The sequence below is a fragment of the Calonectris borealis genome, chromosome 21, assembly GCF_964195595.1.
Source record: "Calonectris borealis chromosome 21, bCalBor7.hap1.2, whole genome shotgun sequence".
Lineage (NCBI taxonomy): Eukaryota > Metazoa > Chordata > Aves > Procellariiformes > Procellariidae > Calonectris > Calonectris borealis.
Window position 1 is genome coordinate 11,639,435 of NC_134332.1, and position 27,913 is coordinate 11,667,347.

Below are 27,913 nucleotides of genomic sequence, written 5' to 3' on the forward strand. Positions count from 1 at the left end.
ATGTTTAGGAGAGACTTGAGACCTGATTCTTGGTTCTTCAGCTTTCTGGTGAGTTTTACAGTAATTTTTATAATTTGATATTTGAGATAATATTAATGGTTTATATGAATGTTACCAAACATCCTCTCCAACAGGTCGGTAGTCTCTCCAGGAGCCTCTTTGCCTTTGCAGCCCTTGCCAAGAATCAGACTTCTAAAGGTTAGTGTTTTTATCAGCATTTCTGTATGTGTTTACAAGCAATATTCAGCACAGAGAAACCACACATAAAAAGGTGTTCAGTGGCAGAAACAAAGGTAAAGAAACTTTTTCTGATACCCTGTTTTGTGCCTGAAATTATATCTGCATAGCTAAGTATTTGCTTGACTAATTATGAAATTACTGTCTAAAATCAGGTAAGTACTGCTCAGCTGCTAGGCTTTGTGCCACTGTAACTGCAAACAAACCAGATTATTTTGTGCTTGCAAATAGCTTCTGCAAATGCAGAAGCTGGTAGGAGCTGGGAAGTGGGGATAAAATGAGAAAATTTGCTTGTACATAACTGCTTTGGACAAGCTACCCTGAGGGCAATCCCTGGGCGTACCACAGTGAGCTTTTTCTTTGGACAGAGCTCAGCATGGTTTTGCGTGTCCCCCAGAAGTGTGCCCAGCTCCAGCCCTAGGCCAGCGATTCAGTTTGTGAGCAGACTCACAGATGTCCCTCATTTTCGGTGCAATATAATCTGGACTTTCTGTCACACTGTGCCCACTGAACATCCCGAGGGCTGGATACGGAAACGAGCTCCTGCCTTCAGCTCTGCTGGGGTGCACCGGGCAGTATTTGTAAATGCTTGGAGATGCTGCAAGAGACTGACCCCGTAGTGTATGAGGCACGAAAGTGGCTTGGAGAGGCTTTCTGTTTCTCTACATTGTGTGTGTCTTTCTCCAGGTTTTACTCCTGTCACGATTGAGACCTCAAGACACATGTACGAATATGTGGCCACTGCTTTGGACTGGTGGCACGCGGACAGATACTGTGAACAACATTTTGCTCAGTTGCTTTTTGAACCCCAAGACAGTGAGCAAGCTTCCTTTAGCAAACTGCTGCAGTCCCACCACATCAGAGGTTCTGTCTGGCTAAATGAAAGGGATGGTATCCTGCACAAACCAAAATGGAGACGTGAGTATAAGTGGGCTTGGACTATTTGGAGACATGTTCATTGCTGGATCTTTTTCATTCTGGGAAATTAATCTGACTGGAAAAGTTGCCACTCGTTTTTTGTTGTCACTGCGGTAACACCTAGGACCTCTAGTCTCAAGCTGGAACGGGCAGCATGAACAACAGTGCCCCCAGCACATCGGCTGCTCACTGTCAAGATTCTTTAATGCTGGCAGGGGAGGGGGGTTGCAGAGGGGCTCCTCTGCTCTGGCCTCCTGTGCCACCTCGCTGTAAAGCAGGTCTGGCTTTGCGCAGCCTCGCCATTTGTGACCTGCAGGTCCTGCAGAGCAATGATGAGACAGGACCAGGAGAACGGGCATTCCCCAGCAGCAAGGCACGGCATGGCAGATGCCTCAAAGGTCTTATTTGACTATGCTCTTGGTTGCTATAGCATGGGATGCTTGGGAACACGCTGTTCCTTCCATATTCATTGTTTGCAGTCCTACTTGCTAGAAAACTAAGTTTCTGGAAATTATGCTTGCTGAAATGATGCAATCTCAGCTTGCCTGCCTTCCTGATCCCCTCCAGGCACAGGGGAAGCAGAAGCCTTGCTGCATGCTCACAGGATATCTTTGCCTGCAGGGTCCATGAGTTCTTAACTGAGTAGGAGGCAAATGAAAATGATGGTTTCATCCCAGTAGAAGATGAGCGGGCTTCTGGCCCATGCTTCTTCCTTTATGCTGGCTGAAATTTCTCCTTCTAGGGGACCACATTGTACCAGTCCTGGTATTCGGAGACAAAACAGACACAAAATACGTGAAGGTGCTCTCTGACTTCCCAGCACTGCCTGCTGTCACAGCCTGCGCCCACCTCCAGTGGGACACCAGGACCCAGGAGATTGCTACCATCTTCTCCTATGCTGTGCCGGCTTTTATTAACGAGTTCCAGCTCCGTGGCTTTGTCGATGAGGAAGGCTTTGTTCGATTTGCTCTCATAGTCCATGGGCACCATTCCCCATACCTGCCCGTGTTCCGTGCTGATGGACAGTGGCATCACTTCTGTGTGACCTGGCAGCAGGAAAACGGGACCTGGGCCATCTATGCCGATGGTAAAAGGAGGGCGTCTGCCAGCGGTTTGTGTGCTGTGGGGGTGTCTGCCCCCCAGGCCATCTATGGCCAGGGGACTTTCATAATTGGGCAGGATCAAGATTCCCTGGGGGGCACCTTCAGGGAGAAAGAGTCCTTCAGTGGGAACATCACTGACTTGCACATCTGGCAGAAAGTCCTCGGCGTGGAGCAGATTGAGAAAGTTCGGTCGTGCTGGGTGGTCGAGCAAGACCTGGTATTTGGGTGGAGCTCAAACGCTCTGGAGGTTGAAAGCACCGTTCAGGAGGTGACAGCACAGTTTCTTTGCCCAGGTAAGACTCCTTCCCCTCGCTGCTTCAGCTCCCTTCTGCAGTGGGGGGTCCGAGAGGCAAGTCCCATCCTTAGAGAGGGAATTTGGTGCAGTTTGTGGAATGGTGCTTCTCACATGCACGATGCACAAGCACGTTCAGAGCTGGGCTGGGCAGCTTCCAAATTGTACTTAAGGGCACAGTCATCACTAAACCCTTGGTCGTTGAAGACCCCTGCAGTGACCCTAGCAAAGACAGCTGCTCAGATGTCCTGGGCTAATTACAGGCTTTCTCTCCTACTGAGAGAAATGGCTTGCTTGTCAGTGGTGCTGGTTCCTGGGGTTTGCACACCCGGTGCTTCGGTGCTCTGCTGGGAGGAGGGATCTGTCTGTCAGCCAGCCTGGTGTGACATTACTAATAAATCGGGAACTCGGGACCTGGCACTGCCACCTCCTTTGAGTTCCTTCTGGAGGGTGTTTACCAGGCGCATCGGAAGCAGTTTCTGAGCCCAGTCCCTGCTCCTTAAGGAGCAGTTTGCAGCTTTTGTCTTCAACAGGGTTTGTGGGTTGCTTGAAGGGAACGTGGTACCTGCTTGGGGATGGCATGTCTCTGGGGAACGTGGGCCTTCTGTTTGTGTGTGTTTCCACAGGGCCTGTTGAGGAATGCCGAGTTTTTGAAGTTGGCAGCAGTGGATTCAGTTACGCGTCTTGTTTGCAGTCTTTGCCTTTTATCTGTTGCTACAGAAAGGGTACAGCATCTGTTATGTATTTATTCATTACTTCCACGGGATTCACTCCTGGAGGTCCTCTAGGATGATGGCCAGTGGTGGGGAGGCCTAGTGTCTGCTCTGAAGATACAGTGTGCAAAACCTGCTGTAGCTGTGTCTTTGCTCCACTTGCATGCACTCTGACAGGTTATTTTGCTGTTCTTCAGTTAAGCAGTGCTTGTGCACATTACATGACTTCTGGATGCGATGCTGTGGAGTGCCTCCCAACCCAGGCACCTCCAGACTCTTTGGCCAGGGGGACATGGGGAGGAGGCAGAAGAAATGTTAGACTGTCTCTCCAGGTGGAATCTTGTATTAGAAATAAAATACAGCTGTGAAGTTTCCTTATCCTGACTGATCTACAAACTTACCCAGCATCTGAGGACCACTCCCCAGGCTTTGAACACGGCATGTGTTAACCACGCTGCTAAGACACCACAGCAATGGTTACGCTTTTCTTTTATTCTCAGATGCATACTGGCAACTGAAAAAAGCTCAGCTGGAATCCAGCCGTTGGCTTATCGGCCGCGTGAACAAGCTTGCAGAGAGGACTGTGGTGAGTCCTGCAGCCCCAGCAGAGGCAGCTGACACCGGGAGCAGGCAGGAGCTGTGGGGGTGGACTTGCTGGCACCTGCTGGTGTTTGAGGCCACTTTGGCAGAAGTTATCCTGTGGCCTCTTCTGCGCTGCTGTCGGAGAGTGCGACCGATACAGCTGTAACTTGTGCTGTGATCAAACAAGCAGAGTGTTGCCTCAGGCTGACTCCTCTCACTGAGGTTGAGGGGCTGGACAAGAGAGTTCAAAATGTCAGGGCAGATCTCCTTCCCCTAAGATATGTCTGGTTGGCCGTGCAGGTGTCCTCACACCAGCGAGGGCATGCAGGACATTGCCAAGGCATAGCTGATGATCAGGCAGAATGAGGGCCCTGCACTGAACTAAAACATCTTTTCCGTGGCAGATTCCTGAGAACGTCTTCACAAGTGATGTCCAAGACATGAACCTCTCTGTTGCTCTTGGTTCTCTTGACGTTTTGGCAACAGTTCTGAGGGAAGGAGAGACACCCGTGCTGGAGTCGTCTGACCTCCTTGCAGTGCTTCAATTACTAAAGCAAGTCTCTGATGTGGAAGTCCAGGAGGGAGAGGAGCTGGAGATGTTGGAGCAGTTGGGCCAGTATTACGTGGAAGTGACTGAGTTAATCTTGGAAGAGCAGAATATTGAAACGTGGTCATCAGTCAGCCAGGTAATGGTGTCACCAGCAGTCTGGCCGCTGTGGGCCGCATTTGTTCATCTTGTGTGTGCAGCTCCTTGGCCTGCTCTATGACCACAGGCTGAGGACCTGTCCTTGCATTGTCACGTGTAGCTTTTCTGGCCGTATTCTGGAGCTTGTGAAAGTGCTGCAAGCATGGGCATGGAGCCTCTTTGCTAGCTCAGATAAAGGCCTTACTGTTGCCTCATTTGTTGGAGGTGCAAACAGGTTCTTCTGCAAACTAGTGCAGTCAAGTGGTGCCTTCCTTGCAAACCCCTCCAGTGGTTGTCTCAGCTCTCTTCAAGTTTCTCCACTTTGTCAGCCTGGATTTACAGGATTACACACAATTTGCAGATTCCCGGTGCTTTGTAGATTCCTTGCTCCCACATCCTGCTGTCTCTGGCAGGGCAATGCCCTTCACTTTATAGTTTGTTGTATTTTCCGTGGGTGGGCTGCCAAGGAGCTATCTGTCATCAGCCCCCACACTGTTCAAAACACCGTCAGGCTTTGTGCGAGGGATTTCCATCATCCCACCCCCATCAGGATTTTCTCTTTTGGCTTCTTCCCTTCTCACGCGGGTCTTTTGTGTCTGTTGTATGGCCTGCACTCCCCACCTGTCCCTGGGAAATGTGGGACAGCGTCTGGCCTGGCCAGCGTTCCAGGAACCAAGCCAGGGACCTCCAGGGACGAAAGGATGATGAATAGTTCAAGTTTACCTCATCACTTAGAGTTGCTTAGGTCTCCGTGGACACAATTACTCACAACTTCTCGATAGTGGCATAAAACCAGCTCTGGCCCAGTTTAGCTGGTGCAGCAGATGTATCTGCTGAGGGGAAGGGCTCTGAGTTTGTGTACTACAGGGGTGACACTTGTGCTGCCAGCACACACAGCACCTTGAGCAATGGGGCCACTCACCTGCTGCCCTTCCAGCAGTGGAGTCTATTTGTGGGTGAAACCTTTTCCAGGAAGAGAGAATGGTGGTTCTACGGCTTTGCAAAAATCAGGAGTCAGGTCTAAAGTATCAGTACTTTCTTTACAGAAGCTTATTTAGTTGTTTATTTCCATGCTGGTTTAATGGCTTTTTATAAAGACTAGCAAGTTTCCCTCATTGCCAGTCTTGTCTCCATTGCTGAAGGAACTGGGAACATCCTTTGTTGAAGAAATCAAAGAAAAGCAAAGCAAAAGCCTTGAGTCCCAACTTCGCTTTTTCTGCAAAGGACCAAGCATTTAAGAAAACTCTTGTGAGCTGTGGGAAGTGTGAGCTGGTGATGGAGGTGCTGATTTCCATTGCTCTCTCTGTGTTTGCAGGTTATCAGAGGGCCCATGGCTGTTGTTGAGCTCTGCGACAGAATGGTGTCACACTTAGCCCCACTGCTGACTACAGGGAGGACAAAGATCACGATCCAGCACGGGAATATCGGTGAGTGGCACTGGCAGAGCTCAGGGAGGGTCTCACTGGGACCCAGCCTAGTCATCCCATCTGGTTTCCAGTCCAAGTCCACTCCTGGTACCTCTCCTCCTCTGGCTCATCTCTTGCTAATCCTACTGCTTTCTCCCCATTTCCTTCGTGCGGAGGCATCACAGTGTGGGAGGCACCTCTCACACTGTGGATTGTAAGAGGATTGCAAGAAACCCATGGGCGCAGGGGACAAACTGAGCCCAGGTGCACATGGTTTGCACTGAAAGGGATCTGTCTGCTGCTGCTGTGAGTCTTGGTTGGGGTTATAATGTCCTTGTGGCTGAACCCTGGTTCAGTACCTGATTTTACCCCTGCCACAGGGATGGAGGTCAGGAAGCTGGAACTGAGCAGGCAGGAGCTGAGCGGTGAGGCGTACCTCGTCCAGAGCCCTGCGAAAGGCAGGCACGACCTCATTGAAGTTCCCGCAGAAGAAATGCAAAGACTGAAAGCCAGAGGTAGGTTATGATGCCTGTGCTTCCCTGGGTCTCCCCATGGCACTTCTGCAGCATCTTCCTTAATGGCAGGAACTCTTTACCCTGCACACATGCAGTCTGGAAAAGTGTGGGGAGGAGATGCCCTTGGTGAAAGGGAGATGAGCTGTGGGGGAGAGATTATCCATAGCTTCTCTACAGACACAGCTTGGAGCTGTGGGTGCCGTGGACCCCCGGTATCACATCCTCAGATTAGAGCAGCGGTGCTGAGGCACGGGCTGCTCAGAGCTGCCCTGTGTGCTTGCACCCGTCCTGCAATGCTCTATCCCTGCAGGTCTCCACAGGGTCACGGTGAAAAACATGTGGTTCGGCTACGGCTCCCTGCAGCGCTGCCTGTCCGGCGCTGGCAGCAGTGCGGTCTTCCAGGACGTGGCTGCCTCTGACGGAGGACAGAAGTGAGTGAAACAGAACCCCCCTGCACTCCAGGGCTGCCCCCTTAGCACCAGAGGAGAATTCATTTCCAAGTCCACGTTGAATCTCTCAGTGCCTCTGTTTTGGGGTCACCTCCACCCTGCTCCATCCCATCCCATTGTCCTTGTCCCGGCTTTCTCCAATACGCATGTGGTGACCGGACAACGGAAAGGGGCTCCGGAGTCACCCTTTGTGGGGGCAGAGGCCCTTGGCACGCCTCGGCCTGAGCTGTGCGGTGGGGCTGCCGGTGTGCCGTGATGCACCGCGGTGTCTCTTCGGCGTGCCTCTGCTTCCCCTGCGGTTATCTGCTCTGGGGGGATATCTGTCTGGGGTGGGCTAGGGACAGAGCCCGCGGGGCTGCTGCGGAGTCCCCTCCGGCTGGGGCAGGAGCTGCTGGGCCGGGCTGCCTCTGCGGAGCGCGGGGGGGCAGAGCCCCGCTGCTCTCCGGGGAGCTCTCTGAACACTAGGTGGGGATGGCAGCCCGCGCATCCCGGCGCACACACCGCTCCCTCACGGGACCTTTGCCTCCGCCGTTGCGCTGCTCGGCTGCCAGCCGCCCGGCATGCTCCAGTGCCTCCTCTGTGGGGTCGCCTCCTGCAGCTACGGGGGGAGTGGTGGTGTTTTCTGCTTGCCAGGTAATAGGAGGTGCTTTCTGCCCTGTGCCCAGGCTCTTTGCTGGTGGCACTGAAGCACTCCAGAAGTGGCTCCGGATCTCTCCAGCTGTCCTGTGTAACGGGAGATCCTGTTTTCTGAGCGCGTCTTGCGGTCCCTGTGCCTGTGAGCAGCGTGCTTTCCCTGGCAGGTACCTGAGCACCGTGGTGGGCACTGCTGTGATCTCCTCCGCTCTGCTCAGCGACTACCAGGAGATTGGCACCTCTGTACGCTACCGCCTGCAGCACCGCGTCCAGGTACCCTGTGGAGGGGCCGGGCTTCCCCGCCAGCGGCATCGCGCAGCCTGACCCGGCAGGCTGTGCCCAGCCTTGGCTCAAGGCCCCCAGAGCTCTTGGACTTAGGGGTGTCCCATGCCCAGGTCTCTCACCTTGACTCCTGTTTCCCTGGGGAGGTGTTTGTCCTGTGCTGACAGACCTTGTTGCAGCCTAGTGAGTGAAGTACATCGGGCTGCATACAGTACGTGCATGGCTGTGTAATCTCTTCTTCTCCCTCTCTGCCTGCAGGACCTGCCCCATAAGCTGGTGGGGCCCATCTGTGCCTTCTGGAACTTCAGCCTCAGGTGCCTTGTTTCAGTTTGGGTCCCCAGATTTATGAGCTTTTATTTCCACTGGAAAACTGAACATAACAATATAAATGTAATGGTAAGAGTAGGGATCTGTAATTCTTTGCCTGCTTTGTGTGCTGGCATCCTCTATCTGCTGGAGTAGAGCGCTCTCCTGGGAAGGCTTCCTTGGAAAAGTCACTCACAAGCAAGTGACCTTTAATGAGGTATATACAACTAAAATGGAAAGCCCTAGTTAATTATGATTGTTGCCTGCAACAAAGAAGGGTTGGGCGAAGATATATAGCCCAACAGACATGCAGGACTCCCAGCCTCATAAATACTGCTTGGCACTGAGATGTGTTTTTGCTGAATGTCACCACCGTAAGAGCATTGAGACTGTGATATATTATGGATTGGTAATTAAGTCATTCAAGTGCAAAAAAACTCCTTAGGGTCCCTGTTTTGTAACAGGCATGGATCAGTTTGGGGAAGGTGGGAAGAGGGTGTTTTTGGAAGCGGATGGTTGCTGCACAAACAGTTCCACTAACCCTGCTCTGAATTTGATCTTCCCTTGGCACTGAGGCAGGCTCAGAGGGGCAGTGCTGCCAGTGAGGACAGACCTGACCCGGTGCAGCCTTCGGCCCTGCCCAGGGAATTCAGATCCGGGGCAGGGAATTCTGCCCGGGCAGCGGAGAGCAGCTGGCTGGCTGGAGACAGGCTGGCGTGTCCTGAAAATCAAGAGTCTGTGGAACTGCAGCGGGTACACGGCAGGCCACGCTGATGCAGAGGATTAGACATGTCTGGTCCAGTGATGCTCTCGGTGAACCTGCTGTAAAAGGAGCGCTTCCCAGAGCCGTGCGATTACTGAGTTCTGTTTGAAGCGGTGATGGCTGAACTGTGCTTTTTAATACACACGTTGACACTAGATTTGTTTTCTTGTGCATGCCTGACGGATAAGGCAAATCTGCTGAGACTCAGGATGAGCCAAAGGGAAGTCCATATGGGGACCTGTCTCTGATATCCTTTTCTTCATTTCAACTCTGCTTCTTCTGAGAGAATGAAATTCCCTTAACACCTTGGCTTTCTGTTGAAGTGGGTGGTGATTTCTATGTGTTTTCTCTGTTTTTGCTGCATGTTAGCCCAGATGCTGGCGGGATGTGGTCCACAGCCGGCTGCTCCGTGGTAAGATCTCTCCCGGACTCCACTGCCTGTTTTTGCAACCACACCACGAATTTTGCTGTGCTGCTGCAGGTGTACGAGATGCAGGTAAGCGAGGAGCCTTTCTCTGCTGGTCTGTGGGGGGGGGGGTGCCAGACCTGCGAGCAGTCCGTGGTTAATTTGTGGGGTTTTTGTGTCTTCTGTTGTTTTGTGTCTTCTGTGGTTGGAGCAGAGGACCGCCAAGGAGGAGCTCACACTACAGACCTTGACTTTTATTGGATGTGGAGTTTCCTTCTGTGCCTTGATAGTTACCTTCATTTTATTTTTGGCAGTTGGGTAAGAAAAGTCCAGACACTTGTAGCCTTCTCTGTACTTTTTGTTTGCTGTTTTGCTTCAGAACAAGTATACAAACAAGGTGTTCTTCGTGAGGGAGGTATGCGGGGCGAGGCTGGGGAGCTGCACTGGTGGTCGGTAGCAGAGGGGAGGGAGGGGAGCGGTTGTCGTTGGCTAGGGAGGGGGTGCAGTGCTGGTTGTTTCTGTGGAGATGCTTATATGAGCTGTGCACACCCCTGAGTGCCCGTGGAAAGATTTTTATCAATGACATTGTTTACCATAAAAGCTGCTCTGCTAGAGTTAATTTTTATAAAATAAATGGAGCAAAGACTATTTCTTCAGTTGTAAACCTTTCTGTGTCACTTGGCAAGCAGAGAGATCTGCCTTGTGAGCACAGCAGTAGCTCCCTCCGCCTCCTCCTCGCTGCGTGTTCCTTGGAGCCAAGGAACAGGCAGGTCTGGGCAGCCATACCCAAGCGCGTCCCCAGCACCAAGTGCTTGCACACGAGGGCAGTCCCTTGCCTCTTTGGACTGTCATCTTTGCCGTGAGTAGCAGGTCACCCAGGCAGGTCTGCACAGCCCAGCAAGGACTAGTGAGAACACGTGCACCCTTCCATTTGACTGCAGCTGAGGGTTTCCTCTCTGCTTCCTCAGTGTCCCCAAGAGTGAACGAACAACTGTGCACAAGAACCTGATCTTTGCATTAGCTGCAGCAGAAGCTCTGCTCATGTTCAGTGAATTGGCCAAGACCAACCAGGTGAGCTCGCTAGAAAGTGTCCTGCTTGGCCAGCAGCGCCAGGCCTGCTCAAGCATTGTTGTCAGAACAAACAGAACAGAGATGTAATCCCTTTTATTAATGTTTCATTAATTACCTGTAACTTGCATCCAGGAAAGAGTTGTGTCTCTGTGTTTGGAGATACGTATATATACATTGTGCAATCTGTTGGGAAAATTAATCCCTTTCTTCTGACAGTTTGTTTCTGACAAAAAATCCTTCAGGAAATTTAAGTAGTTATAAAACAGCAGCATACAGTTCTGTCCCTTTCTGTGTCCTCTTGCACATCCCGGGGCTGGATCACGCAGCTCTGAGATGAGAGACCTGCAAGGAAAATCCAAGAACTGCAGGAAAAGACGCTATTAGTTCCTCTTTCTGTGGTTTGAGATGGTGACACAGATGAAATGAGTGTGAGCTGCAGCAATTGGACTATTCATGTGTTGCAATTTTAAAAACTATTCTTGGTGCTTGTGGATGTTTAAATACATTTCTGCACATTCTATAGCATAATTTGCAGGTTGCTCTCTTCCTCCTGACCACACACACTCAGAAGCTCCCAGAGGACTCCCTCCTGAAACGGCGCATGATTTCTCTTCTCTGCAGGTGGTGTGTTTCATGATCACTGCCTTCCTTCATCTCTTCTTCATGGCAGCCTTTTCATGGATGCTGGTAGAAGGGCTTCTCCTGTGGAGCAAAGTGGTAGCAGTCAACATGAGCGAAGACAGGAGGATGAAGTTCTACTATGTGACAGGCTGGGGTATCTACAGACTCCTTTGCGTTGGGCGCTCAGAAAAATGTGTCAATTTTTTGTCTAGTGAAAATTTCAATACGAGAGAATTCCCAAATGTTTGGTTTGATTCAGTGAGAAAGCTGGGTGCTACTGCTCTGCAGAGGCTTTCTTACCTTTATGTGTCAAATTGCCAGTCTTAGAATATAAGTTAAAAAGCATTTCTGTTATTTTTCTAAATCCAAGAGTTCAATACAAAAAAAATGGAGGAGGAAGTTTATGGTAAGTTCTTGTTCTTGGAGAGCATTGCTACTGTCTGATAGTAATTAAAATACAAATATGTTTCTGACTAAGCACTCTTTATTCTGAGTGAGCCCTTTAGAGACATAGAATTAATTTGAATAAGCTGAGTTTCCTATCAGAGAGGAGCCCCTTTAGGTCAATGCTCCTTGCAAGACACACACCTAGTTGGACATTGGGCAACGGGTTCAAATATTTTGGATTGTTTTATGTCTTTGATTGTCCATTTTGTTAAAAAAGCAATCTGAGGAGTAAATTGCTTTGATCAGGACTCAGGACGTGGAATGCTTTATACCTAGGAGAATGATGCTGACAGCATATAAATCTGGTCTTGTAGAGCCGGGACAGATTTCAGCTGCAGTAAATTGATGTTGCTCATGGGGTTTCAGAGGCTAAGCCGGCTCACGCTGGAGTCTGTCTGGTCATGGGGGTTTTGGAGCAATTGTCTAGAGCACAGCTGACCTGAATGGGTCATCTCTGCTTTTTCTGGGGTTTAATTTGTGCTTTTTTTTTGCAGGCCTTCCAGTCGTTATCGTGGGTGTGACCCTTGCAACTTCCTTTAACAAGTATGTGGCAGACAACCATTGCTGGCTGAACGTTCAGACCAACGTCATCTGGGCCTTTGTTGGGCCTGTTCTCTTCATCCTGGCCGTAAGTGCCAAAACCTGCCGGGAAGGTGTGATTCCTTCGTGTCTGGTTTTAGGAAAGCGTTGCAGAGTCAGGGGTGTCCGCGCTTCTCTAGCTAAGGTGCTTGCTCGCAGGGCTCATAGTGCCTGCTGCTTTTGTAGGAGAATTTTTGTTGTGCTCTATATATACTTTCACAACACAAATAAATCTCTTTAACCAAAGCAGCTTTTTGGTAGAAAAAAGTGCTTTAAGAAAATTTTGCTGACCAGTTCTTTTATTGCCTGTTAAATTAGGAATGTAGATAAATGTGTAGGTTGACTGTGACACTGCCTTAACTAAAGGTCTGATTTTAATATGGGAACATCTACGTCCTTGAAGCAGTATCAGTATCGTCATACACAACATAGTAGCAGAAAAAGGTGCAATGTTTAAGGGGTCCAGAGTAGACACTTAACAGGGAAGACGTTCTGTGGGAGAAGTTTTGAGATAAGTTTCATAGATTTCAGACTTGTGTGGATAGCTTCCTGAAGTATTTTATTCACTGCTTTCTCAGGAGCGATACGTTTCTCCCCAAGTTCTGACACTTAGTTATTGAGTTCCCAGCAGAAAAGAGTCACCCCGCTGGAGCTGAGATTACAGAAGGTTACCTACAGAAGACGGCTCTTCTCTGACAGGTGAACACCTTCGTGCTGTTCCGGGTGGTGATGGTGACTGTGTCCAGTGCTCGCAGGAGGTCAAAGATGCTGACGCCCAACAGCAGCCTGGAGAACCAGATTGGCACACAGATATGGTGAGCAGGGAAGGGGCTGGTTTTCCCCGCCGTGGCTGCTCTGAGTGTGAAGTGGTGGAGTTACTGTTAAGCTGAGAGTCTTTGCCTTGGCGAAGTGAAAGACCGTGAGCTGGGGGAGTCAGGGCAGAAAGGATTTTCTCCTCCCTTTTCTCCTCCCCAAGGTAGTCTGTCTGCTCTAGTGTCTATGCCACTGAGAAGCCCAGCCACCACTTTCAGCCTGGGGAACCCAGTGCTGGACTCCGTCTGCACTCGCACTCCGAAATCTCAACACTTTGGGACGGGAGGCTCTGGGCAGTGCCTGCTGAAATCAAAGCTACCCTGGGTCCGTTGGCATCACCAGGAGCAGCACTCTGGGTCTGGGAATGGCTGCGGTCTCCGTCGTCTGCAGTGGTGTTAGTGTGTGTGGGAACGCGGGTGACGCTGCCGAACCCGCTGCGAGCTGTCTGCCCCTTCGCTGTCATTAGCCCGCCGTGCTGCTGCGCAGCTTGCTGGCAGGCGTGCAGACGTCCTGTAAAACCTCACCGTAGGGAGGTGAGGTGGGAGCTTGGGGTGTTTCAGGGAACCCAGGGCCGCAATTGGGTGCTCAATTTCCATGCGATTTTATAGAGCTCTGAGCCGCAGTAGCAGCTCCTCTCCGCTTCGCAGAACATTGCAGTGTGAAGGGGTCGTAACTGAATTTGTCTCAGACCTGTCCCATCCTCAGCACTTGTGTGTGCCCCTCAGCAGTGTGCCAGCTGTAGAGAGTGCAGGGGTTTGGCTATTTGCCATTACAAAAAGCATTTCCTATATGAGTTTGGGACTTGGTGGATTGAAAGTAACTCTGGTGGGGATTACATACACGGGGAAAGAGGCGGTGTGGACTTCTGTAATCAGTCAATATAGAGAGACCTCTAAAAAACTGCTGCTTGAGTCATTACTTTATCATCCTCTGTGAATCTTTATTGTTGTTAGCTGGCGCCGGATACCCCTGCTAGACACGCATTGTTCCCCTGTATCATAAATAGATTTTCCCAAATTTACAGAAGCACAAAGATAGGGCATTGCTGGAGGGCAGGGTGACATCCATATGCTAATAAAACAAATACAAAAGCCCTCCTTGTAGCAGCAACTGGGGGGAGAATAGCTGTTTTCTCATGGCTAATGACGTCAAAGAGCTCCCTTCTTGCTAACTCTCAGTGATAAATAAAGAGCAGAGCTGGCACGCTGGGGGCCGGGAGGTGAAATGTTTGGTTTTTCCCTTCTGAACTAATTTTGTTTGCAAAGGAATTTGTTCCATAGCTACCATCTTGGGTGCCTCTTGGCGGACACATCATCTGAAAGGCACTTGCTGCGGGAGGAGAGCTGTCTCCAGCATGGAGACAAGGAAAATTTCTTCTAAACTGCGAGATTGGACGATTGGACTCGATGATCTTAGAGGTCTTTTCCAACCTTAATGATTCTATGATTCTAAGATACAGGCCAGGGTGCTCCTAAACCCGTGGAGCTCTTTCAGGGCAGATCCACTCAGTGCTCTGTAACCTCGTGCAGATGCCCCAGGCAGATCATGGCGAGACCCTGGGCAGGGTTTGCAGAGCCCGGAAGGACATTTGGCAGGCTGGGGCTCTTTGCCAGGTGTGGGGCACGACAGAGACCCCGTGGAGAGCTGGTGGCTGGGAGGTGGGTGCCAGTGCACAACGTTTTAGCTTTGAAATGTGCCCAGGTAACCCTGAGCTCTTCTTCCTGACAGGGCCACAGCCAAGCCCGTCCTGGTGCTGCTGCCCGTGCTGGGGCTGACCTGGGTGTGTGGGGTCCTTGTCCACCTCAGCATCGTTTGGGCCTATGTCTTCATCGTGCTGAACTCCCTCCAGGTGAGTCCTGTACCAGGTGGATCCTCACATCGCAGCCGAGCAGGTATCTGCGGTTTCTTGTGCTTCAGTGCACTCTACCTGCCCTAATAGCTGGGGACATCTTTCAGCTCTGAAGCCCAGCTCGGCTTTCCCAAGCTGCTGTGCTATTTGTCTGTCATGCTCCCAAGATACGAAATACGGCTCTGGAGGCCTTATTCATCTAATGGCCCTTCAGCACCAGTCTCTGGGGTGTCCTACTGGTGCCACAGCTTTCCAGTTCAAGTCGCGTTTCTCACGTTAGATTTTCTAACATTAGCATGGTTTCAAAATGACACTTACAAACTGACATGCTTGTAGGGAACTTCATTGGAGTTTTGATTTGGTCATTTAATGGATAATTAAAATGGTAACTGTCCAGTTCAATGGGGCAGACATCCTGCCTGCTATTTGCATCAGTGAAATGCGCCTCATTCCTACAGGGTAGGGATGGGCTGTGCCAGCATCGCTGTTAGAATCGGGCTGTTCATGGAGAGTGACACAAAGGTCCTGTCCAGCCATAGTGTGTTTGATGGCTGCTTAGGTGGTGTGTGTTCTAGGATGAGTGTTTTCCATCTGGTTCATGTTCAGACATACTTAGAGGTTGTGGGCCAAGAACCGTGCAGGCAGAACCACCTTCCCTTTGCCTGGAGGTCAGCTTTATTCAGGGAGACAAGCGAAGCCATGGGATGCTCGCAGTGCCCAGTGAGAGCTGCGCTGCAATGTGATGGGATGCAGGAGTGTTAGGTGGAACAGACTGCAGTGTGGGCTGGTGATCAGAGCCTTGCACGGGGAGGCTGGAAGCGTGTGCGCTGTTCCTAGCTCTGACTTCCGAGACCTTGGGTGAGTCAGGTCACCTCCTTCAGCCTCTTCAATCCTCTTTAGGTAGCATCATCTGGCTACATTTTTAAGGCTATTTGCTTGTCTTCCAGGGCCATGGCTGTGACTACCATACTTCAGAGTCATGCTGTTAATATGTTTGTATTAATAGGAATCTCTATAGGGCAGAAAGTAAAGCAATACTTAATATTTGCTTCTAAGTTTACGGATTTCATCAGAAGAGTTTAAAGCTTTAACCAGCCTGTATGTGGTTAAGAGAGCAAAGCAAATTGTATTAGTCATAGCAGCCAGGAGCTCTCAGTTCTGCGATGAGCGAGGACTGTTCCCAGGACCTCAGGATATCTGAAACTCAGGGACACACGGTGACAAAAAGTCCCAGAACATGTGCTTGCCACCTGCAATTCAAAGCATCAGCCCCCTTGTTGGCAGAAGCTTTCCAAACCTCTAGAGAAAGCAGCTGTAGATGGAGCTAGAGAAGCACTGAACACCCCTGCTCCGGACATGTGCAGGAGAGAATGTCCCAAGGCGGACAGTGGAGCTCTCTGCAGGGAGCCAGCCAGGGGAACAGGCAGGGGCTCAGTCCAGCCCCTGGGGCTAAGACTGTGCCAGCAGAAGTAGCGCCTGGGGGTACCCACGCAGTCAGTCCTGTCCCTTTGCCCTGGGTACTCACAGCTACGTTTTTCAGAGTCCCTTGCCCAGTGCTGGAGGACAAATCCTACTCCAGGGGATCCAAGTCAAGAGAGCAACTGGATACTACCCTCCAAGCCATTGGGATCCACAGAGTTCTCCACCCGTCTCCCTTTTTTTGAATGCAAGAGAAAATGGCCCCCACTGTAGCTTTCACGTATGGAGCAGCAGAGTCGGCAGTGCTTCCCTCTGGCATACTTGGCCAGCACTGGCCCAGCTCTCCAAGGGTGAAATGCAGGCGTTATCACCACGTGCACAAGATGGTTGGTTGCTCCAGGGATGTTCTGCCTGTGGCTGGCGCTGGTCCAGCAGCCGGGTTGCTGCTCACGCACATCCGTCAGCTCTCAGATGGGATGTTCCGAGGCCAGACAAGGACCGCCTCTCCATATCTCCGCTATTAAGGATACCAAAAGGCTGGCAGGAGGCCTGTCCTAAGTGTAATTAAATACAGCACCAGTTCTCCTTGCCTCCTCATGCCATGCTTAAGTTATTGAGCAGAAGAGGATTCCAGGCTCAGTGCTGTGCTGAGGTGAACAGAGCTGAGAACAGCACCAGCGTCTTTTCATTCACAGGAAAAAAAAACATTTCTCAGCTTGGGTGAACTCCATCAACATCAGCAGAGAGGCAGAACAGAGCACAGCGTCCCAGCACCATCCTGGCAGTCTTCCTCTGCCTTGCTTCAGTGTTTGTGCTGTAGAAACATGAGCACGTATATCACACCAGAGGGGTCCTGCTGAGGATCTCGGGCTTGGATAACCTTCAGGAGAGCTGCTTCCCAGTAGCACTCAGGGCTGCTCTTTCCTCTGCAACCCGGCACTGGCAAGGGAAATCCTGTGACAAGTTCCCTGGTTCGGTGGCTGCTAATTCCCCTTGGCTGTGGCCTGACAATGTCAGTGCCCAGGCTACATCCCCCTGGGCTCAGTCAGCCTTTGATTCATCACTGGTGCCAGCAGAGAGGCTGTGGGACGCTGGCTGTCGTAACGTGAGTGCTGGGCATATGGTTTTTTTCCTGAAATGAGTAAGTGTGTCCCCTGGGTGATACATCTCCTGAGACTCTCTCTCACAAGCCATGACACCTACCTTGGGTGAGGTAGGAGCTGAGGCGTTTGCTGGATCAGGATTTGTTTTCTTCCCTTGCTTTCTAAGTTATTGCTGCTTTTGTTTTTCTTCTTTCTCCTAAAGCTCAGTAGGAGCCGTGGCTGTTGTGTGGACAGACAGCCGAGGGTCTGTCCGTGGATATGCTGCGCTTGTTCGCCTTCTGTCCCTTGATTACCAAGGTCAGGTCAATTTGCGGATTACCCCAGAAGAGAAATTGTGGTGCTGGTGAGAAGCTGTGGAGTTGAGAGAAAACAAGGTTAAACCCATCCCATTTCAGCCCCTTTGCTGGCTGTCTTATGGATCGCCTTGGAATTTCCTTTAAGGCCAGCGTGCTTCTTCATGCACTAGTGTTGTGCAGGAAAGTTTTGCTGCTGTGGTTGTTTGTTTGTTTGACTGCTTGCTGTTTATCTGCGGAAACCAAAGCCTGTCTTCAAGGTTACTCTGTGCGTTGACACCAAACATGACAACTCCTTCTCCAGCCAGGCAGCACAGGAATTCAGCCGAGTGACTGAAAAGCAACACGGAGCGGTGCTGTGCTGGAGGTGGCTGCGGTGGCTGCCCCGCAGGTTGGCGAGCAGGCGGCAGCGCCTTCCCTCCAGCCCACGACTTCGGAGGTAGCAGCACCAACACCCTGCCAAGCGCCGAACGCTGGGTTTGGAGGCGCCCGCTGTTAAGAAACAGCGTAGGTAAAAACCTGCTGGCTTCATTTGAAGTTGTAGAGCTGGAAGGACGGTCCCGAGGCTGGCTCAGGCAGGGACTCACAGAGCCACTCACCCGTCTCTGGTGAGAGGGGGGCAGGAGACGGCGTTGCTCCCAGGTGGGGCGTGCGGAGCACAGCAGGACAGACGGACACCAGGCAGGAGCACCCATCCCACTCTGCGGGTCCCGGCACGTGCCGCGCTCTTGCCTGTGGCCGCCCGGCGCCTGCCCTGCCACGAGCAGGGAGCTGCAGGGGCCGGGGCATTGCAGGCCCGGCCGGGAGAAGATGGCGCGCAGGCAGGAGCGCGGGCAGGAGCCGGCACCGCCCGAGCAGCAGCTCCGCTTCCGCCCGCCGCTGCAGCTGGGCCTCCTCTCCTTCCTTGCTCTCCTCCCCGCCAGCCTCGCCGCTCCCCCCTCTCCCCGCGCTCATCCAGAATGATTATTTCAAGGAAGACCTGCCTTGGCAGCCGGACCAGAAATCTGGTCTGGGGGAGTGACCAGCATTGCTGGCTGAAGGACAGGTCATGGCATGGCGCCAGGGTACTGCTACCATTACGCCTGCCAAGAGCTCGCAGATGAAGAGCAAGGCTCATTGAAGACAAGATGGATTACTTTTCTTGCTGCAGCTGATTTATCTAGCTGCGATAACAAACACCCCACAGATATAACATAAATCTGGTGGGCCAGATAGGGCTGCCTTAAGGCCAAAATCGTTGGTCTGGAGCTGTAATTAGCCCCAGGCTGTGGCCTCCAGGCGATGCTCGCTCCGGCCCTGCCCCGGGCACTTTCCCGGAGCACATCCCGCACCGGCCCCGGGCACGTAGCTGCGTTTGGGTGTGGCAGAGCGTGTCATTGCTTGCTGGTCCTCGGTGTGTGCACACAACAGCGGCGGTTCGGCGGGTAGGGAGAGGGTGGCCGAGACTGTGCTGCCAGAGCCCCGGCGTGCCGGCAGGACGGAGAAGGCTCTGTCCAGATTGGCGCTGAGCAAAGCCTCTGGATCCGTAGCCCACTGAATGTGGGTCACAGGGTCCTGTTCACACTGTGGTCTGTCGCTGCGTGGGACAGGGAACTGTCCCCAGCATCACGCTGCATCATGCTGTGGGAGGCCAGCGAAAGCCCCCCGTCCCCGGGGTCTGCACTTGGCGGGAAGGGAGGTCTGCTTCCCAGATTTCAGTTCCCCTCACAATTAACTCCTGGTGGTTTCTGCTTCTGAGATCTGAAGGAGGTGTTTCCTGGGGGATTTTGCATGCATGAGGGAATGGGAGTGTGGGAGAGCTCGGGCTCGGGGAGCCGAGTGCTCAGTGAGAGATGCCCGCTCCCCCCAAATGAAATGGGGGGAGAGGAGAAGGAGGAGGGACTGGGGCAGGGACCGTCTCTCCTTTGGACTCTCTGTGAAGAGCCTGGTCTCAAGTGGGATTTTAAGAAGGGTCCTTCCTGCCCAGCTGTCCCTGGCTGTGCCGTGCCCATCGTCTGTGCCTCTTCCCCTTAGCCTGGTCCTCACCCATTCTAGTGCTCATCAAACTCATTTCCTCCCATGCAAAGTAGCACAGATCAGCTGCACATCTCTAACCCTTCCTGTGCTCTCTCCTTTTCAGGGCCTGTACATATTCCTGGTCTATGCAATCTATAACAGCGAGGTAAGAGGTGCCCCTGGCTGGGGCTCAGTCACTCTTCAGAGCGACAGTTTGTTAGCAGCTGAGGGGGTAGCTGGGATTGTAGTAGGTGCGACAGGCAGCCCCGACTGTGCTTCTGGGACAGCGGTTGCTTTTTCTCCATGACTTGCTGGAGGATCTCTTGGTCTGCTAGAGCTGCTGTGGCTCTCTCTAATGCCCTTGCTCTGCTCCAGGTGAGGAATGCCATCCAGAGGATGAAGGACAAGAAGAAAGCACTCTCGTTCACAGTAAGTTGCAATGAAGCCCCGCTACCCCGCTTCGTTCATCAGCACCCACCAGAGCAGGGCCCTAGATGTACGTTTGGCCTGCTTTGGGGAGATGATGTCAGAAAAAAGTCTTTTTTTTTAAATTTTTGTCTCCCTTCTTTGCAGTCCTGTTGGACAATGCAGACCCAAAGATAATCTACCCTGATTAGGCAGCAGCCTGCTGTACCAGGGTGGGATGGGGCCGCAGTGTAGGTGAAATCGATCTTTAAAGTTGGACCTGGATCTAGCAGTTTTCACTGTTGCAGTTTTCACTGTCCTGTATCTCTTCCCTGTCATTACAGAACTGCTCTCATCCCATCCACTACTTATCCAGTCCAAGAAACACGACCTCCTGGGAGACAGGGAAACCGAGTCCTTCTGCAGCTGAGAGTGCCTTGTCGAGCCCTGTGCAGAAAGACCCACCAGTGAAGAACATCACCAACAAAGGTAAAGAGGGGTGTCGTTGCTATTGGCCCAGGCTGTGTGATGAGACCTCAGTAAAATTGTTACTCCCAAGGCTCGAATTTTAGTGCACGTTCACTCACATTTGCACCCTGTGCCTATGTGAGCACTAGGGGTCTGGTGCTGCCAGTGCAGCACGGGATGAAGGATTCCCAGGGAAGGCAGGGATCGTGTGCGCGTGGATCTCAGAGGGATCAGGTTCACGCCTGCAGGCTGGCTGGGAGTGGGCAGGGGGTCTCATCACTGTGTTATGCAGCATTGCATTCTCTTGAGGCAAGAATCCATATTTGTGTCTTAAAATGAATTTTCTGGAGAAGGCTGGGCAAAGGTGGCAGTAGGAAATAGGGTTTTTAGCTTTGGTGAAAAAAGGTGCTGCATGCTCCAACCAGTTTGTGGGTGCAATTATGAAGGTAACCTGTTTGGTCCCTTTGCTTCAGTGGGAGGTACTTGGGCTACATAAAGCACTGAGTTCTTGGTAAAGCGTGAATATTTCTGCTCTCTAGTCTCCAAACTCATTGTGTTGCTTCACCCCTAGGAAATTTTGGAGCCAAAATTCCCATGGGGATTTCATCAATTATGTCACCTGAGAGACCGGTATGTAATGTCTTCTGTTATTCTTCCACATTCATCCATCCACAGAGCGCAGTAGTTACGTAGGAATGGTGTCTAACGGTTCCAGCGAGGGGCTGGGACTCAGGACACTGGAAGCGTTACCAGCTCTGGCACAAATTCAATGTTTTATGTTGAGCAAGTCCCAGAAGCTGCCTGACTCATCCACGCTGTGTGCAGACTGAGGGTAACGCCGATCCCCTCTGTCCCAGGGTGTTACAGAAGTTGCTGAGTGTTGGTGAGGGACCAGGCAGCGTGCTAGCACAGCGTGCTGCTCTCCTCCCGAGGGCCAGGAGGTTTTGATACACATCCTGAAGCCTTTGGTTTTTTAAATTACGTACTCGTTATTAGCAGTGTATTGATTTAAGTCATTTAAATCATCTGAGATGCGTGTTTTCGTGCCCATAGTGGCCACTCCGGGTAGTCAAGCCAGATGCAATGGAGTTTGCTGTCTTCTGCAGGAGCGCAAGGTGGAGAGCAAGGCGGGCTGGCAGGCAGGAGCTCCTGGCCAGTGGCCTGCCTTGGCTGTGCTGTGAGGGCAGGGCTTGCCTCAGGAGGCGATTGCCTGAGCTGGGGCTGGCGGCAGAGGGCAACAGGGAGAGCGCCTGTTCTGGGGGCAGAGGGCAGGAGGCCCCAGAACGGCCGATTGCCAAGGTGAGAGCTCACGCCTGAGCCGATGGGGAACGGCCCCGCTGCGGGGCCGGGAGGGTGATTGTAGCGGGGGCATACATGAACAGGAGCCAGTGAATTGGATTCAGTGAAGCACCAAGCGGAGGACGGTACGGATCAAGGCAGGAGACTTCCCCAGGGACAGCGGGGCTCCCCGCGTCCGTCCAGGGAGGGCGGGCTGGGTTGTGCTGCCGACAGGAGTGTGATGTAGAGCTCAGCAAGGTATGGGCTCAAGCAGGGAACAACTTAAATTTGACTCCTCTGATACCGCTTCCATCTCCCACTATTGAAATGATCATCAGTCCTCGTGCACTTGACACACAAGTGCTGTAATTTCCTCGGAATAAAATCCAACACTACTTTCATATGAGTCTCTCACTGAAGGATCTCTCTCTCCCTCTCTAATATTTATCCTTTGAAAACCTGTGTCACATAGACAGCTCTTATTTATCCAATAGATAATACTTCTATAGCTGGCATATCGTTTTGAAGCCACTCAATAAAATCCATATTTTCATCTCTCATGATTTATATTGTGGTTAATGCCATTCCTCCCTCGTGCTGAACGCCGACCGGGATTCATTTGCAGGTGATGCTTTTCTCAGCCAGCCAGGTGCTGGCCGTGTAAACTGGGACCAGGGCTAAGCTTCTGGCACCAGATACGAGACGTGGGCCAAAGGGATTAGCCCAGGGGCCCGAGTTTCCTAAGGCAGGGAGCGTTAGGAGGCAGCAGTTCTCCTAAATGCCAAGGCCGTGGCATTTCCTAGCAGGCAAAGGCAGAAAGCGCTTTCATCCGTGTGAGGGTCACCGAGGATTTCGCAGTATCTTTGCTGCTGAAACATTGCATTTTTCATGTACTTGTTTCCTTCCTAACTAACATGGATGCAGCAGCCTTCAAAAGGTGAGGCTGCTGCCGGTGCCTGCCTGGGAGAGGGGGCACGGCCCCCTGCCCGTGCAGATCGGTGCTGCGGCAGCGCGGCCCTCGGTGCTCCGTCGGTGTGAGCCCCGCGGTGCTGAGCCGGCCAGGGCTGCGGGGAGTTTCCATCCGAGCCCCGTCTTCACCGCAGAGGTGGTCGGTGCGGCTGTGCCCCGGGTGCTGCTACCCTCTGCTGGATGGGTGCTGCTTTCTGTGTTCTGTAAGTCAGTGCTGTTTTTCCTGCTCCCTGGCTAAATGAGTCACGGACTCGCTGGAGGAGCGGTGGGTGAATTAAGAATGTCACTGGCAGCTGCACAATAGTTTGGATGAAGAGAAGACGCTACTTAAAAACGTTTGAAAACACTTAAAATGACAAAACACTGAGCGAGTGAAGATACAAACACAGACAAGATGTTCTTTGTGTTTCAGCTTTTTTAAATGTTGTTTGGTGATATTTATTGCTGTTGGACTGGGAGCAGGAATTTCACACCTCACAGAGCATTAACCATCACTTAAGCACAGGCTGCAGACTTGTGCGTGCTCTTTCCACCACAGCACGGGGAGAAAGTTCTCTCTCCTCTTCTCCTGGATTTTCCTGTGGTCTCCAGCGCGGTGTCCACCCCGCTGGGTCACCTCGGGGCTGGGTGAGCGGAGCGGGGCGGGGCGGCAGCTCACCCCGCAGGCACTGGGGTGGCTCAGTGGGAGGGAGAGTGTGGTGCAGCAGCGGGGTGCTGGGGAGCCCTGCCGGGGGGTTGCCAGCAATGAAGCAATCAGACCTGTACCTTCTGCTAACAAATGTTCTCCCCTCTTTCAGGCTGTAGAGCTGACAGCGTTCAAATCCTCAGGTAACATTTGCCTACATAATTTTCTTTAATTTTTGTTACTGCTGATACTGGTTTCTGAGGTTGCATGGTGGAGTGCTGCCTGGAGGGCAGGTGATTTTTGCTCAGGCTTTACGAAGCATTTTATTTCCAAACTGCTCTGGTGGGTGCAGTCCTGGCCAGGCTGTTGGGAGATCCGTGTCCCGTGAACAGATGAGGGGCGGGGGTATGAAGCCCCAGCAGCTCTGCCGGTGCTGCCTGCGCTGTCTCTCCCCGGCAGCAGTGGTGGCTCAGCCGAGGGTCCCCATCTCACAGCATCTGCCTGGTTTCTCCCTGCGTCTCTGCACCTTCCTTGCTGCCTCTCCGTGTCTGCAGCCTGCTGCACACCAGCTCCCTGGGCCCCTGCATGACAGCGAAGCTGCAGGTCGCAGGCCTTGGCAGGCAGCAGAGGTGCAGTGGGTACCTGCAGCTCCCTGATGCGGAGCGCTCTGCCTGTGCACCCCAGCACGGCCGGTCCTTGAGGCACAGCAGGTCCAGCTCACCTTGCTGCTTGGCAAGACCTGGGCTGCTTTCAGGGGTGGCAACAGCTCTTTGCTGGGGTATTTTAAACCAGCAGCTGCTGCAGAAAGCGCTGGCGGGTGTTAGAAGTGACTTGCTCCCAAAGAAGGGCAGCCAGGGAAGGTGGGGTGTTCAGACGGGGCTGGATTTATGAGCTTAAAAGCAGCCATTTAGCTGCTTCTGTTTAAGGTTGTAGAAAGGCCAATGTCACCATGGAGGTGGGTAGAATTAAAACCAGAAATCCCTCCTAAGCCCCAGACCTCTGCTCAACTGCAGTGCTGGGGGGAGGCTGGCCAGCCGCAGCTCCCGGCTCCCGCCCCGACTTCGCTGCCTGGCTTTGGGCAAGTCACCAGCTCCTCCGGGTACTGGTGTAGCACATTTAGTTGTTTTTTTTTTTTACCAACCACTGCTGAGTACTCCCAGCACGCTCAGTGCAGTCTCTGGATGGGGTCACTCAAGCAGACAGTGCAGTGAAGAAGCACTGGGGATGGATTGTTATTATTTTTTCTGCATTGTTACATTTTCTTTTGTCAAAGGAAGCAGTGCATTAGCAGGTTTCTGATTTTGCTCCACATTAAGCGTCTAAGCAGAGCATGCTTAGACTATTTTCGAGACGATGCCACCCAGAAGCATTGCAGCTTTCCTCCCCACAGTGGACACATGAGCAAGGCAGAAACGGTGGCATCCAGGAGTAAATGTGCTGCGGCATTTCAGGCGTAGGAGTGGGGTCTCAGAGACAGCAAGACCTACACCCAGCATGTGCATTTGTGCTCTGTCCCCCACACTCTCACCCTCACCTGCTCCTGCATATTTTAATCTAGCCACATGTGGCTAATTAAACTCCAGCTGTGCAAAGAGGTGGGTTGTTTAGTTTGGTTTTGTTTTCTCAGGTAAGCCCTCAGTGTATTTTTAAAAGCCTGGGTCTGCCCAGAGGATGGTGGGGATGGCGGGCTGGGCTCCCTGCCTGCCCCCTCGCGCGCCGGCTGATGCACAACGGCCGTGGAAGCAGCCAGTGGGTGCAGGGCAGCGCTGTGCAAGGCCACCCTCTCCGCTAGCACCGAGAGTGGCTCCTCGAGCGCCCCGGGGCGAGGGAGCCCTTGGTTGGGCAGTCCTTCAGCCTGGGGTGAACGAGAAGATCTCCTTGAACCAGAAGAGCACTCCTCTGCACACTTGTGTACATGCAAGCCGGAGTGCGGCACAGTGCTGGTGCCGGCTACGCTGTGCTGCTCCGAGGCGCCATGCTTAAAGCAAGTGCTTCCAGCCATTAAAAAGAAAAAAAAAGGCAGTAATGCCCAGCTGTAGCAATACCTGGAAGAGCCCAGGGCAGCCCGGAGTTGCACAGGCTCCCGTCTTCACAGCTTGTTCAACAGAGCAAAATGCTGTGTAGCTCTTGGCAATAACAGCTGCCAGGGGAAGCAAACCATAAACCTGTGTGCTTGATGATGAACGAGAGACAAATCATTTCAGCAGACACTGCTTCCCCTCTTCTATTTGTTTTCTCCAAAATAGTTTATTGAAAAGAGTCGTATTTTGCCCCAGGTATCTTTATTTGAAAATTTCCAGCCAGCTCTAATGAAACTTACGGTGGTACCAGCAGCAGGCTTGCCGGAGGTCATGCACAGACCCGGGAGGAGCCCACCTGCCCCGCAGTCCAGCGGGGAGAGCCGCTGGGCAGGAGGAGCGCTGGGCCCTGGGCACTGGTGGGACACTCGGGGCTTAAGTGACTTGCTCGCAGTCTCCTAGGAAAGCTGTGCTGGATCTGGGCTGGGATCCGCCTCTGCTCTGCTCCAGCGCCTCAGCTGTGCTCCTGTGAGAGCTGTGGGCATCGCGCTGCTCCAAGTGCCAGAGGCAGCCGGTGGGTCCATGGGGGGAGGTGGGGATGGGCTCCCAGCGGTGCGTTGACACGTGTGAGGATGAGGGTGGATAAAATGCAGGTAAACGCCAGGCCAGTTTCAGAACCACAGAAATGAGGAGTTTTGCAGCATGGCTGTGGCCAGGAGGCAGGCGCAGTCTGTGCTCTGCCCTGTGGATCCCTCCCCGCCTCCCCACCCCCAATTTTAGGGCTCCCCCCACAAGGACTCAATTCACTCGGAGAGGCCACACGTTTCCGCAGTAATGAGCTCCAGCCCAGCTGTACAAAGCTGCGTGCTGCAGCGAGCGCGCTGCCCGGATTCATTACACCCTTTATGTAAGCAGGGGATGGCCGGGGGGGTTCACATATTTGCACAAACAATAAGTACCGTCTTCCTTGTCTTGGCAAACAAGAGCTCCAAGAGGCCTCCACATCCTCCATCTCTTCAAGTGATGGCTGCTTTGTTTCCCCACGATAATTTCATTATTCTGTTTGAATACATTTGTATGTTGCTAAGCCACACATAGCAACATGGATCTTGTCTCCACGGCCCAGCCTTTCTGTGATCAATATTGAGTAATTCTGCAACTCTCACCATACTGTGTTAAATAAGATTGGTGTTAAAATAATAAGCGAATTATGAATCTTTGGGATTCAAAGCCAGTAAAGCACCTGAGTGTCGTGGGCACTCAGAAAAGTGCAGACCCCCCCATGCCAACCCTGCCAGGCTGCCCTGCCATGGGATCGCTGCTGCTGTCCATGCCACGGTCCTTCCCGACAAGCAGAGGTACCTTATGCCCTGACAGAAGGTGCAGCCATGTGACATCAGTGCTCTCTGCCACGGTAGCGCTGGTATTTTCATTAAATCCCATTAAAACCTCATTCTTCAGCACTCAGAGCTTGGCGCTGTGCACGGTGGGCTAATTACTGAGGGGGAAGAAGAGGTTTCTCCTTACAGCCCCGGCCCCGTGCATGGAGGCTGCTTTGGCTCCCTGCCATAAGGACCATATTTCAGAGACCCCTAAAGGGGCAGGGGGGGCATGGGATGGAGAGCCGCACCAGCGAAAGGCAGGGCTGGCCATGCTCCATCCTTCGTGCTCCGTCCTATGGCAGGTTTGGGCTGTGCTTTCTCTCAGCACACTGTGGGACCCCCACCAGTGCACCCACCGCCCCGGACCTTGCCCTCCCCTCCCTGCCGGCGCTGCTGAGACCATCTCTCTTTTGCTTTAGGTTTCTGAGAAGTTTCTGGGTGACGGGCCCACAACACTGAGGCTCTCCAGCAGCGGGGAGGACGGCAGGTCAGAGGAGCTGGCTTCCATGTGGAGGGCTGTCCCAGCCCAGGCAGAGTTGTTAGCCCCGTGCTTCTTCCTAGCAGCATGTGCAGACAAAACCAAGGCAGGACTGGGGTAGCGTGGGGTCTCATGGGGCTTCATCTGCTGCTGAAGACTGCCCTGCTCCTCTCCAACAGGCAGGTACTCGTGACTCCTGCCCAGCCTGCGTGCCGGCCCGGGGGTCCCCGCGGCTCGTGTAGCCTCTGCCGGGGCAGCCAAGCCTGGCCTGGTGCAGCGCTGCCGCCAGCCGCCCCGCGGCACTGCCGGCCGCACGTGGTTGTGTGTGTTTGTTGTTGCTGCCAGTAGAGCTTGTTTAGGTTGGGGGACCTGGAGCGGCGGCGTGGGAGAAAGCTCAGCTTTGCCCGTGGCAGCCGTGCCCAGGCGGTGCGCCCGCGCTCCCGTGCCGGCGGGGACGGCTGCCTTCCCTGGCCCTGCTGCCGGCCCGGCACACCGCTCTGCCGGGGCAGGGCTGGCGACGGGCCTCATAGGAAGCACATGCAGTAAGGAAGACAGCGGCTGGCTTCATGTCTTTTCTAAAGCAGCTGACTTCAATAGCATCTTCTGCTGTTTAGGACAAAAATCCTCTCCCTGCTCCTCCCGGGGCTCCCACCAGCCGGCGTGGCCCCTCGCCAGCTGGGGTTATGTTTTCTCTCCCTCTGTTCTTTGCGTCCGACTCGTTCTCCTGTTACCTCCCTAGTGTTTAGAGCACATAAAACGTGTTGGGGTTTTTGCTGATTATGATGACAGTAAATGCTGATTTTAAAGGCA

The 27,913-nt window shown here is 52.7% G+C and overlaps 1 protein-coding gene across 1 annotated transcript; it reads left to right on the forward strand.

Moving 5' to 3' along the window:
* Positions 1–27,908, forward strand: ADGRD2 (adhesion G protein-coupled receptor D2). The gene is made up of 25 exons (XM_075170992.1): positions 1–48; positions 135–198; positions 925–1,155; positions 1,898–2,551; positions 3,177–3,275; positions 3,764–3,849; positions 4,250–4,531; positions 5,846–5,957; positions 6,317–6,451; positions 6,762–6,882; positions 7,701–7,806; positions 8,074–8,129; positions 9,254–9,380; positions 9,505–9,608; positions 10,259–10,361; positions 10,983–11,136; positions 11,924–12,057; positions 12,708–12,823; positions 14,550–14,670; positions 19,605–19,646; positions 19,856–19,909; positions 20,230–20,374; positions 20,925–20,983; positions 23,398–23,428; positions 27,045–27,908. Exons 1-25 carry the CDS (start codon positions 1–3, stop codon positions 27,050–27,052), a joined length of 3,192 nt encoding a protein of 1,063 aa, XP_075027093.1. The 3' UTR covers positions 27,053–27,908.
* The last annotated feature ends 5 nt before the right edge of the window (positions 27,909–27,913 follow it).

What these genes read in the sequence shown, in the direction of transcription:
- ADGRD2 (XM_075170992.1), top strand. Translation starts at nt 1, where the DNA reads ATGTTTAGGAGAGACTTGAGACCTGATTCTTGGTTCTTCAGCTTTCTG. An exon ending in ATTTTATTTTTGGCAGTTGG is followed by an intron (nt 9,609 to 10,258) that starts GTAAGAAAAGTC and finishes CTGCTTCCTCAG; the next exon opens with TGTCCCCAAGAGTGAACGAA. An exon ending in AATTGGCCAAGACCAACCAG is followed by an intron (nt 10,362 to 10,982) that starts GTGAGCTCGCTA and finishes TCTTCTCTGCAG; the next exon opens with GTGGTGTGTTTCATGATCAC.